Consider the following 13,770-nt stretch of genomic DNA (forward strand, 5'->3'; position numbering starts at 1 on the left):
TTGAGTGCAAAGCTTGTTTTACTGCACTGTTGGCTTTAGACTCTTGGTGTTGATTCTTCCTTTCTAATAAATCCAGGGAAAATAGTGAGATGATGTGGTTTGCCATGGTTGTGTGAATATCTGCAGAAGTAGGAGTAAGACACAGGTCAGTCCCAGTGGCCCGTGCGGGCATTGCCTCCTGTGGAACCTGTTTCTTGCCATGGACTTCTACAAAGACATTAATTTCCTTTCAACTTTGTTTTCCTGTCTGACTTCCCCAGACACTCTCTATCTGTTTCTTTGGTCTTTCAGGTCTTGCACATCCAATAGGCCAGTGAAAGAAGTATAAAGATTTTTAGGGAGCTGTGTCATTATTGAGTTGGGCATTGAAGGTTTTCTTGTACAAGAGATAATGCAGAGAGCTGTAGCTTTACACATTTCTTTGGCAGAGCAGACACCTGCTGTATATCTAATCCCTTGGTTTTCACTTCTCTAGGATAAGCATCTTGTGAAGAAATGGAGTTAGCAATGCAATCACATATTTGTTTCAGAACATACAGTGGGAGCTTGAAGCTATAGTAGGAACAACAGTTTGAAGCAGGATATTGTTGGCCTGAATAAAGTACAGTCATTATGGTAACGGCAACAGACTAGTCCCTGTGTGAAGTTCTGAGATGCGTAACCAACAAAGTATTTTTAGCGGTCTGATCAGTTGATTTGAAATGTAGAATCTCAGCTGCTTAAACCAGTTTCTATGACAGCCCAGATCGGAGTGTTAGCATTAAGGAGAATAATGTTAGCATAGATAGCAATGGCCTTCTTATAGGGAAAAATAACAAACATGTGGATGTACTTAAACATGGGCTTTTGCTACGCTTTGATTTTCATACTAAATGAAAATCGCATGCTAGAATTTCTGTGCTTTGGAAAACATTTAATTTTTTCCTATACCATTTTTTAATCCATCACAAACATTAAATTGAAGACATTTTTGAATGTGGAACATGTTTTTTGATATTAAATTATATTCATAAAATGGGCATAACTGGAGATGTAACAAGCCTGTTTTGCAGTATTTTCATGGGCTAGCATTTCTGCATATAAATATGTACCAAAGTTAATCCACATATAATATGCAAAAAACTTTTCCTTGGTGGGATTAGAATTAAAGCAGACCACATTTCCTATAAAATCTCAGAATTCAGATGTAGTTTTTGATATTTAGCAGCTGCTGTTTGATTTGAAGGAGTGCAGTCTTTGCCAGATGTGACATATTAACTTAGCTAATATGAGTAACGAGTCACAGTGTAGATGTGCAAATAAGATTCATTAGTGTTTATCTAACATAGAGAGAGATTAGAATACTTAACCTAGGAAGAGTTAAGGAAAAGAAAGCAAGTGTAACAATGTTAGTTGTTTAGTTGGCTTAAGTCCTATATCATTGTATAACTAGGAAAGCAGACACTTCAGGCCCCTATAACTTGTAACACAACACGATTGTTTGATTTGAAAAGAGCAACCAAACAAATAAAAGATAAAAGGCCTTGTATTTCAGGAGGAAGCTGTGTTGGAGTGTGCATGTCACTACTGGATCAGTAGGCAGGCTTTTCTCTGCTGGAGGTCCAGTTTTAAATCTGGGATTCTGTAGTTGCATTTATCTTTAATGTCCACCCACAGCAGGATGCATCAGCTCTCAGTTATTCCTCCCGAGGAGAGGCCTCAACTGAAGTTAGAGAGGTACGTTTTAGGCCACCTACATTGCTCTGTTTTCAGTACCTCCAGCAGTAATAAATCTACATTTTTATAAATACTAAACATCACCCCCCACGAAACAGTTATTGACGAAGGAAGCTGTTTTGGTTCCTTAGAGCTGTTCAGTTTGTGTTCTACATTTGTATGTGTGATGGCATGCGGTAAAACTGAGTCATCATCTTTTTACGCATCTCAGTTTAGAAGGTGGCCTGATGTGACAGCAATGTTGCCAACCTAACTTGAAGGACAAAACAATCTGAGTCATCTCTGATGTCAAAAATATCTTCGCACAATAGCGAGGTGAAATCTCTCTCCTGCATATATAAGAATTCTACTTTATTACAATAACCGAGACAAATTTTATTTGCTTCCCAGTGTATAGAAGTAATGATTTCTTAGTGTCACAGGTACATTGTGAGAAAGAATAAAATAATGGATACTATATTAAAATCTTCTAAAGATTGAAAATGTCCTGGAAAAGGCTGTGGTATTAGGTTGGCAATTCCCCATTACTGAAACCAAATGACTAAACCTGGGATTTTGCAACGTCCAGTCCTTTTACAACTTCTTAGACCTGCTGAGCTCTTATGTCCATGGGACTTATCTTTCAAGAACTTGAGATTTTCCATCTAGACAAATTCAAAAGAGAGAAGATGCATTTGTGAGGCAAAAGGTTGATAGGTTAAAAAAATAATAACTAAACAGAGGCTAACAGGCTTAGGGCTGTGATGTTAGAAGGCTGCGTACAACAGGATTTGGGGGCAGGTAAAGTGAATAGTGTAGATGGGGTCATTGGAGGTGTTGGGTAGGGTTTGCGCTACAGTTACGTAATTGATCATATGAATTTAATTGTGATATATATAAGGGTGTGGTTTTATATGTACCCTTATATGTGTGTGCATACAAGAGCCCTGTAAATGTTTTCATGTACATGCTTTCATATACATAAATGTAGGTTACCCTTTAAGAGTGGCGATGCAGAGCTTTATTAATTGCTTCTCTGAAAGGAAACAGGAGTGTATTGGATTTTTGCTGGAAGTCCTATGATTAACTTAGTTCTTTTATCTCTACATAATCACAAAGTAACTTGCAGACAAGTTTCAGTGACTTAATAGCTGCTGAGAAGACAGCATGTCTAAGCTTGCAAAAGAATGAACTTCACTGGAGAGAATGCAGCCAGATTTGTAGCTGCAGCGAGCCACTTCGGAAACTTGTCCCAGCTTGATTGAAAATTGCTTCCCCCACTAGGTGGGAGGAGGTTTTTCTTTGCTGTTCGGTTTCTTTTTTCACCCATCTCATGCTGCTTACTCACAACTTTGATGAGATTTTTATAAAGGGAAGAAGTCCCAAGCAAGAAATTTCTTCATAGTATTTAAAACGTGATAAGGAGATGCTGTCACTAATATGATGAGATAAACACTGCACTCTTAGTGTCAAGGTCCATTTTAATGTCGTTTGTAAAAGTAAATCAGGTTTTCTGATTGGATCAGAAACTGATGTTATGTAGAAGAAAAAAATTTCCCCCATTTGTTACAATTTTTTTAATCTCTATATATCAAACCACTGCCATAAGTTAGGAGGTTTAAATTTAAAATATATTTATCTTGTATTTAAAAAGTTTAAAACTTACCTCAAATGTCATTTAGCATAAACTGATGCTAAGTATGAATTTGAAGCAAAAAATAGTCAACTACATATTTTATCACCAATCGAAATTTTATTACAAATTACATACTTGAGCAGCTTCATTCATCCAACTGAAGTCATTTCAGATGACCTTTTCCTCATCAGAATCTGTCTGAATGGAATATTGTTTTGCTGTTAATTGTTTTGGACATACTATGTGAAAAATCTTAAGGGAGTTGAATTTTGTTGTTCAGGGTTCACAGTACATAATTTTGCTTGCGTGTTTACTGCTGGCCTGTCAAAGTGTATGAAGGAATAAATTTCTCCCACAGATCAACTAATCATGAAAATAGTGTTGAGGTGTTTGATTGACATAGTGAAGCTGTTAATTTAGAGTGTATCAAGATCAAATGGAAGTTATTGCAATTAGGAAGTGATTGTGTTCTCAGTTGGAATTTTTAAATGCTGCATTTTAGATTTTTATGCATTTTATGCTGTCTCGTGGATGTATTAGCGAATTGTGATGGTTTGTTACATTTAGATACTGAATGTTCAACACAATTTCAGTGCGAATTTTACTTTTTTATAATAGCTTATATTTGATTGGGGACGGTTGCTGTACATGTAATGTTTCTGTACTCTAAAGGGCTTTGTGGAACAAAGGATTCAGCCAGTCTGAGGAGTTGTTTGTTATTTTTGTTTTGTATTTGCAACTTGGGTTCAAAATATTATGGTATCAGGCTAAAATCTTCCTGCTTATTTCTCTGGCAGTGGCTCCTTTATGACGTAATCACTGTATAGTTTCATTCCAAGCTTTCAATGTATGAAGTTGTATTATATATGTCATATATAGTAAGACCTTCTTTGGTACCGTGGTGTGGCACAAATGTTAAAGTCTGTACTTTCATATTGATAGTCCTTCCTTGAATCTTAATGGAGCAGTTACTCATGAAAGTCACATTTTTTTCTTAAGTATTCTTTGAAAAATGGTGGGATATCAAAAGGAAATGTTTGTTCTCTCTATTGCTTCCTCTTTTAAAAATCTTCATTCAAGCATATGGCACTGACAGATGAGACAGATTCTAGAGGGCAAAAGGCTTCTCCTGTCCCCAAAATTGCAGACACAGGTATGGTGGTGAAAGAAGCTGGCTTAGCTGAAAAAAAGCTGTGGATACCTGGTGAAGTCCCTAAAGCTATTTAGCCTTAGCCCAGTAATGGTAACTTTTTTCTTAGGATGATCAAGCAATTTTATCATGGCTTCAAAACTTCTGTTCCAGCGCTGAGGCTGCTGTTTCTCATTTTTTTGTGAACCTCTTCTACTCACTCAGGTGCAGTTGCTTAAGGAGTTCTTTAGTTTGTTCCAGTTTAGGCCTTAAGTTCACCTGCACACTCAGGTGATTGTTGCCTGATAATAGCTTATTTCCTTATTCCAGACTGTAGAAGACAAGCAAGCAGAAGGCTCACATTAAGAACAGTGCTGAGCTGATAATGCAGCTCTTTGGGTCTTGCTGAAGAGAAGTAGCATGGAGGGCCATTAGCCAAGTCCTTGGGGAAGCTTGCTAAGATGCTCTGTCCAATTGACCCTTTGGCATATAGAAGTGCACCCTACGGGGACAGGCTGTGCAGGGAAGCAGTTTAGTTCTCTGCTCTGGAAGGAAGATCGCTCTGGCTGAAGTTCTGGCAGATTTTTTAGAAGATTAGAAAATACTGGGGGGGGGGATTGATTGTAGGTTTATGATTACAGTAGTAAAGAAAAATCTTATGTACTTCCTACCCATACATCCTACCTTGGCTTTATCTCCTCGTTGGCTTGCAAGCTTTTGTTGCTACTACTGTTTATTAAGGAATATGAAAGTTATTAGTATTACAGGAAATAAAAGGTAATGTGCATCTGTCTCAGATTGTTTTACTCTGCAGCCACCTGACAAAAGGTGCATTCAAATATATGCTGTAACTTGTGCTTCTGTGACCCAAGCAGGAAAATTAGGGTTGTTATTTTCCCAAAATTTGGAAAATAGTTTTTAAATCCATTTTTTTCCCCATGGACACAGTACACCTTTCCATTCATGATGGCTATCACAGATCATGCTGTTTTGCATAGCCAAGAGGTGTATTTGGATAATGGGATTCACAAGTGAGCCAGCCAAGCTAGGGCACTTGGATAGCGTGTGTTAATTTTTTTTTTTTAATTGGTGAAGCATTATGCTTTGTTATAAAGAAAAGGTGATTAGAGACGAGCAAATAGCATCCAGCGCAAGGGAAAGGGCTGGCAAACACATTAAGGTTCATGCTTTTAACCAAGTGGGAAATAAGAGCTCCCGTTTTTCTTCCTTTGGCTGTTCCGATTCTCTCAGCAGTCTGGCTGCCTTCCCGTGTGACATTTTCACATTGCATTTCTAGGTCAATGGTGACACAACTAGCATGCTTGTGCCCAAATTGATCATCTCAGTCTGCTGTACTCCACATGGCTTTCACATCCATCTTTGCTGTAGTCTGTGTTTGAATTTCAGAACAGCCTGTCAGCTTTGCATTTCCTCAGGTCTTAAGAAACAGGGATGGCTCAGCAGGCACATGTTAACCTTTCATGTGTCTTGTCATGCTCCAGGTATCTGGGAGTAGGAGAAAAATAGTAGAGAGCTTTGCAAATAGATGAGAGTGACATAGGAAAAGTCAATATAAAATCAGTGTCAGTGAGGGAGGTGACATATTTGCTGAGGTTATGAAAAAATTGACCAGGTTAATTCTTCCAGAGAAGAACTGTCGACTGTTGGACATTAGTGTGCACCTTCTGGGGGGATGTTCTTTTTCTCCTTCATGTGGGTGAGAAAAAAACACACAGCTGGGTTAATGAGCATCTTTCTGCAGGCCAGACACTGAGCCCACTGCAGAGAATTGCCTTTAAGGCCATGACTTCTTTCTTTTATAAAGTTACAACCAAAAGTGTTTATAACTGCTCTGTTAGAACTGAAAGGTGGCTAGAGACAAGTGGACAGTGTCTACTGCAAGGGACAGGGCTGGTGAACCGCCCATCCCTCCTTTTCCTCCTTTGGGCAGCAGCCACTTGTGCATGCGTGCTGCTCCTCAGGGCCTGACCATTTTCTTTCTTGGGTGTTGTGCCTGTGCCTGCTGCCCCAATGAGCACCACTGCTCTGTGGGGACACGTCAGGGTCCCTGCCACCCTGAGCTCAGTGGGGGTGCAGTGAGAGGCCGGCCACCTGCACTTGCATGGCTTTTGGGTGCATGGAAGGGTGCCGCTGAGCGGCTTCTTGCTGGGACCCTGGCAGGCCTGGGACTATAATTTGAGCAAAACCTGGGATTGTCCCAGCCAGGCTACAGCTGGGCGTGAAGAGCTGAAGATGTGGTTAAGAGGACAGAGGTGAAAAGCAGAGCTGGGAAAGAGAAAAATTGGTGCTTGGAGCTGGATTTGATGCTGAGCTTGGCAATAGCAGAGATGTGCTGTTGCAGATCACACTTGTGTGATTTTCTGTTTTTCCTAACACAGCTAGTTTATAAATGAAGTGAGGGGAATGTGTAATTTTTGTATTTGATTTTCTTGCACTTTGTTCCTCCCCGTGACTGCAAAGCTACCATAGATGATGATAATACTTTAAAATAAATTCTATAGGTTTGAAAGTAAGAAAATCTTTCTGATATAGCACTCTCAGTTAATGAAATAGCAGCTTACAGGTGAGTTGGTATTAATGGCATATTCAGTAATGACATGTGATTCAATTATTTTACTAGAGAGAAGCACTTAGACACAAACATAAGATATTTCTAAATCTAGGCATCAGCTGGAGGTGATTGAAAATACACTATTTGTGCGTGGTTCTTCAAGTAATTACTGTGGAAAATATTATGGCATTGTAGTTAAAAGCAGAGGTTTTTTTAATGCTAATTGCTGTAAAGGGAGGAGAATTCCCAAAGAAATGCTCTTCTATAATCCCATGCTAATCTTCCTGACAGAAAGCAGAAGAAGAGGAGCTTGTCCTCACCCCTGATGGCACCAGGGAATTCCTGACATTTGAAGTTCCACTGAATGACTCAGGATCAGCTGGACTTGGCGTGAGCGTCAAAGGTAACCGGTCAAAAGAAAACCATGCTGATTTAGGAATCTTCGTCAAGTCCATTATTAACGGTGGAGCAGCATCCAAGGTAAGAGAGAACATCTGTATACTTTGGTCTTCTTTGGTTTTCCATAATAACGCTGTTTTGAAAATAACCACACATTCAAGAAGAATGAGACCTCTCTGTAACTAGCTTTTCCAATTACACCATCAGAGGTAATGTTTAGATTTCTACTCAGATTCATCTGTTTGCAAATCCCAGGATTTAAACAGCCCTTATAGATTTTTGGGAAGGATACAAGCTATCCCTGACAGTTCAATTAGTATTCTATTTGTGCAAACAGGTTATCATAATAGCTTGCAGTGCAGATCTGTAATTGCAATAGACATTTCCTACAGTGGCTGCAATGGAAGCTATTATACCACTGTTCATTTGGCCATAAACTATTAGGACTAAGCATAGTTGTTTGCTTATTTTTCTTTTGGTTTTTTCCTCTCTTCAGCAGACTAAACTTCTTGTGTGTGTCTTTTATGTAAGTAGTTATAATCTTTCCTTTTCCAGGATGGCAGGCTTCGAGTGAATGATCAACTAATAGCAGTAAATGGAGAATCATTATTGGGCAAAACAAATCAAGATGCTATGGAAACCTTAAGGAGGTCCATGTCTACTGAAGGAAACAAACGGGGAATGATTCAGCTTATTGTTGCAAGGCGAATAAGTAAATGCAATGAGGTAATACACTTTTGATAACACGACTGGGTGTTTTCACTTCTAAGGCATTTGTGTTTATAGGAGATGTCATGTTTCCTCTGAGGCCTGGAATATAATATTTGAGAAGCTAAAGAGAGAATTAAAAAATTATCTGAAATTCAGTGTTAGACATGCTAACCTTATTATCAATCAATAAAGTTTTTCTTTTGAGTATTTTCATCAATGAATAACAGGAAACACTGAATAAAACTATATTGATTTTGTAATTCAGTCTGACTGTTTACGTGATTTCTGTTCTTTGGAGTTTTTTCTGTAGGTCTATTAAATCTTTCATTTATAGACTTAGTGTTAACTAACTTGCTTCTTTGTCACTTTCAGTTTTTTTTTTTAATTAAGAGTAGAGGTCTTATATTTCATTAATATATTTTGTCTAAGAAATTAAAAGTTCCATGTAAAGATTCTGCAAAACTTGATGCAAATAATTCCGTTATTTGGGTTTTAAATGTCGTGTCTTGGCCTTCGTTGCAGGGAAGTATGAAATACTGAATTCAGGGTGAAGTGGTGATTCTTTTTCTGATATTATTCATAACTTCTGTGTCCTCCAGTGCAACGTTAATGTATTGATGTTTTGAAACATATTCATGTTTTCTAATAGTTTATCTTCTAGATTAATGTAAATAATGCTATATAGTAGGAATATATGGACATATGATACTGAGAAGGGCTGCAGATGCTGTGAAGGACTGAATTAGACTTCAAAATGATTTGGACAGATTGGAGAAATGCACTGAGTTAAATAGGGTGCAGTTGAATGTTGGGTCAGGGAAGCATCTGTTCTTAAGACATCTAGAAGTCATTCATTCTTGTTAACACCGGTAGGGTCTTACCAGGAATGTTATTTCTTGAGTATCATGGTTCAAAAGCGATGTGCACAAATTGGTTTAGTATGGCTGATCCTGCCTGGGGGAAAAAGGAATGGTTTATTTTTTAATGCATAAAATTGATCTTTAAAAATTTCCACCCCATAGTGTATTATAAAACCATGGGTGAAAAAGACACTAGCCTCTCTAAAAGTATTAAGCTCCTCTTGATTAACTGCTTATACACAGCTTTAATACATGTATACAGATGTTTAGATATACATACTGCTAGAAAGCCCACTTGGATGCACACGATTTCTCACTTGGTGTTGAAAGAATTACGACCTTTTTATATTTGGTGTTGTTTTGTTTTAGCCCTAATTCTGAACTTGTGTACCAGACTGTCCTTTGTAGGCTATTCCTTATTCCTACCCAATTTCAGATGCATTTTATGTGTTACTGCATAAAGAGGATGAAATATTATAGACCATTTCTATGTTTAGTATAATTTTTTCAAAAAGGATGCAGATGTTTGCTCTTCTCTTAGTGAAAGTCTTCTAGATCAAATGTATCAAAACAGTGTTTGTAAATATGTCGCAGCAAACCCAGCAATGAAGAACTAAAGACACTGCTCCTTAAATCTGACAGAATTTTTACTCAAGAATAGTTAGAATATTCTTGCAGATGCCACCAGAGAAGATTTGAAGTATTAGTACAAAAAATAAATGACATGGGACTGGTGGCAAATTCAGGAGCTTGCAGATTAGAAGTAAGAGCATGAGAAGGGCAGTGCCTGTCTTGAAAAGTTACACCATTTACCAGCATAGAATCATTTAGGTTGGAAAACCTTTTTAAGATCATTGAGTCCAACCATAAACCTAACACTGCCAAGTCCACCACTAAACCGTGTCCCTGAGTGCCACATCTACACACCTTTTAAATACCTCCAGGGATGGTAAGGCAACCACTTCCCTGGGCAGCCTGTCCCAATGCTTGACAACCCTTTTAGTGAGGAAATTTTTCCTAATATCCAATCTAAACCTCCCCTGGCACAATCTGAGGCCATTTCCTCTTGTCTTAGCTCTTGTTACTTGGGAGAACAGACCAACAACCACCTCACTACAACCTCCTTTCAGGCAGTCGTAGAGAGCCTTCTTTTCTCTAGACTAAACAACTAGGTTTTTACTGTTTTTTATGAAAGAAAAAAAAAAAGAAAGAAATGTATACCCTTTGTGAAACTATTTCTCTGGTGCTTTCTGTGCTTTTCTCTCTCTTTTGGTTCTCCAGAGGAGTCACCATAAAATAACAACAGCAACAAAAAAGATCCTGTTCAACTGATTTCTTTCCTGTGTTGATTCAGCATTGTATGTGCCTGCTTTATTGAAAAAAATACATCTTACACTCTTGTTGGTCTTCCAGCACCACAGTTCTGTGGAAGTGGAACGAGCCCAATTATATTCCTTTTTGCGTATCGCCAACAGCAGTGTTCATTCTGCTCCATTCCAGTGTCATGGTCAGTACTGCAGCGCAGCACAAGGCCAGAACTCTGCACCCTGGGATTCCATGCCATGCCATGGAGCAGCTGCAAGTGTCTCAGAGTGGGAATCTGTACAAGGGGTGATAATGCCAGTGCAGGAGAGAATTATGCTCAATGTCTAGATGATAAAAACATTTGCTATCTGGCTTTTAAGAAACCAACAGCAAAAAGAACAAAAAAACAAGACTTTTTTTTCCCCATGGCTTCAAGTCCAGTGATTGTTTTGCATTTGCAAAATCAAACTATTTTGAGATAGATAAGCAACACAGTCTTTTTTTCTTCAAAACTGAGTTTGAATTAAATTTTAAGGAAGTTAGTAGTATGACTACAGTTCTTCTGTTTTTAACATTCATTTTCATAATCAGCCCTGAGAATTGTAGGGCAGGGAAAATTCATTTGACAGCACAGTTCTGCAGTGTGACATTTCTGTGTGTTACAGTTCAGACCAGAATTTTCACATGGTTTTTGTATGTTGGTTGTTAGATGAAGAGAGGGACAGCTCAACCCTTGTTGTCCTCAGTTTAGCGAGGCAGGGGTGGTTGCCTCCCATCTGTTGTAGAGGAGCTGTTTCTTTGTTAGAAAGCTTTCTCAGGCTTCAAAAGTCAAAGTCTACTTAACTTGAGTATGAAACTGTTTCAAAACTTTGTGAAGTGACCTCTGATACTCCCTTTTTATGCTAGCATTATTCTCATACAGCTTCACCAGTTCTTATGTTGTAGTCTAAGCCTCCAAAACAATTACAGGAACAATAAAAATATACATAAACACCATCAGAGTATTATCTTGTTTTCAGAGAGGTTGTGAGGAGATCATTTACATCATCAACACTTACATAACTATAAACTCAAAAGAGACCACAAACTTCCCAGAAGGTAAAAAGTGCTTTTACGCTGTTGTGGTTTTACTGAACTGAAGAGTTGCCTGTAGAAAGAATTTTCATTGACTTGCCAGGAGATAGAGTATAATCCATCCAGGTTTTCAAGTGAATTATCTTGTAGTAAATATTGATATAAGCATGGAGTTGGTGGTAGTTATGAATGAACTCCAAGCCAAAACTGTGTATCTGAGTTTTTCTCCTGTTTGCATTACATCTACACAGAGTAATGTAGTTAATTCTGTTAGCTGCACTACTGCAAACCTTGCAGAGCTTTGTTTAATATCTCAGCCAGTCTAGACAAAAATCACACAGTGCATATTTGATGGAAGCTGTTAGATTAGTGTAACAAAAACATTTAATTTGGGATATGGATATACCAAAGGCACTCTGCCTCCCTTTCAAAAAAAGTTAAATATGCTGTTCTAATTATACTTTCAATGTTTAGCCTTGCCCTCAGTGATCGGCATCGTGTGTTGACTCTTCAGCTTTCCTATATAAGCACAGACAGACATCAAGGTACATTTCCAAAGTTGTGCAGACAGTAGCAATTCGGAAAGAAAAACTAATATTGACTGGATATTCATATATGGCAGGTATTTAACACCTTAGTTTTCAGAAGACATGGCCATCAGCTTTTTAGATCTTTAACTCAAGGCCGACGTTTTTTAAATTACTAAGATTTAAGGAGGAGCAGTGGAGCTCCTTGTGCCATGTTCTGTTAATTAGTGATATTATTATGATTAGCCTGTATGGGCAAACAGCTGCTGACTGTATCACCATAATGCGTACACAGCGCTTAGGCACAACTGTCAGGCAGATCGGTGCAGCTGGCAGCAGTATGTGCTGATTCAAGAAAATAAAGGTAATGGTTACTTTTGGAATCCTGCTTTTTTCAGTCCAGCAACCTGGACAGATTGCTCGTCTGCACTCTGTTCATGTCATATGCAGGTAGCTTTCGTCCACCATGATGGGGAGCATCACCATTTTCCTCAAAATGAGAGACTTCAAGGTTTTTTCTTGTCTATCTCCCTGTTTTGGCAGAATTAATGTCTTGCTAAATGTCCCTGAAATGAAGGTTTGCAAATGATTTGTAGATCCCTAAATTTTTTTCTGCATGCCTGTTCATCTTTGCCTCAGTTGCTGACTGGAAAATGGAGCAAGTCATGAATCCAGACCATACAAGGACTCCATCAGCTGTTTAAATATATTGACTGGTAAACAGATCAGTGAGAGACACTTTGCAAATGAGTAGTTTCATTATAAAAGAAAGGAAGCAAGCAAATGTGTTTTGTTTTTTCTTCCTGGTATGTGTGGAAATATAAAACATTAAGCATAATTTTTCCCTGGATGCGATACCTAGTTACCTACTTTGAAATTGCGATGACAGATTCGTTTTTTTCTTTTCTCACTAGATTAGTTTTGTGATGACCTTCTGGAGTTCATTTAACTAATGAAAAGGCTTTAGCATCTTCTCCAAACACAGTGGTTTCACTGTTCACTCCCTTCTCCAAGTCATTGATAAAGCTGCTCATCAGCCTAAGCTGTTCCTAGCTCTGATCCCTGGAAGACCCTACAGCTGGCTTTGCTCCACCCTGAAGACTGATCTTTGTGTCCAATCCTTTAGCCAGATTTCAACTCAGAAAATGAAGACTTAGTCCAGTCCCATGAAAAATTAGTTTCTTTAATGCCTTTGATATGAAGCCTTGGTAGAAGCTTTTTGAAGATGCAAGTATGTCGTGTCCATTTCATTGCCTGAGAGCTCAGAGAGCTCAGTGGCACCCTTGTGAATATGCAGCATCCCAGTGAGGCAGGATTTCCCCGTGGACCCATGTCCGTCATGCTCAGCGTTCTTACTCTCTTGTGGATGCCACCATTCTATCCATAAGGAGGTTAGATGCCTGGTCTGTAGTTCCCAAGATACCCTCTAGGTATAAAGGCACCCACCAGTCCTCGGGCACCATGGCTGTTCATAACAGTGTGTTGAACGTTTTGGGCAGCAGTTATGCAATTTCATGTTTGAAAATGCCATCCAACCTGGGTGACATGTTAACTTCTCACCTACCCATTTGGTCTAACGCTCCTGTGTATTTTCTTCTGGCTGATCTCACTCCTCTCCTTATTTGTTACCAAGAAAGGGGTCAGGTGTAGAAATCTCCCTGATATCTTCAGCAGCAAAGGCTGAGACACAGAAATCACTGAGCTTCCCTGCTGCAGACTTCTCCCTCAGTGCCCCTTTCACGGTTGTCATCAGGGGCTGCAGCTGAGTTCCTGTGTTCCTTCTTATGTCTGGTGTCCTTGGTGAACATTTTACCTTCAGTCTGAGCATCCATTGAAGGATGCTGCTTAAATTCTCCTTTCTT

The 13,770-nt window shown here is 38.8% G+C and overlaps 1 protein-coding gene across 19 annotated transcripts in view; it reads left to right on the plus strand.

Annotated features, from left to right (window-relative positions):
* The window catches only part of PARD3 (par-3 family cell polarity regulator), a 458,069-nt gene that overhangs the window by 270,562 nt on the left and 173,737 nt on the right, over window positions 1–13,770 (plus strand). For all 19 annotated transcript variants that reach the window (XM_055707494.1, XM_055707505.1, XM_055707486.1 and 16 more), the window contains 2 exons: window positions 7,324–7,512; window positions 7,987–8,157. In XM_055707494.1, the coding sequence (XP_055563469.1) occupies window positions 7,324–7,512; window positions 7,987–8,157 (360 nt within the window). The remainder of the gene's footprint in view (window positions 1–7,323; window positions 7,513–7,986; window positions 8,158–13,770) is intronic.

Source organism: Falco cherrug, chromosome 4 (genome assembly GCF_023634085.1).
Source record: "Falco cherrug isolate bFalChe1 chromosome 4, bFalChe1.pri, whole genome shotgun sequence".
Lineage (NCBI taxonomy): Eukaryota > Metazoa > Chordata > Aves > Falconiformes > Falconidae > Falco > Falco cherrug.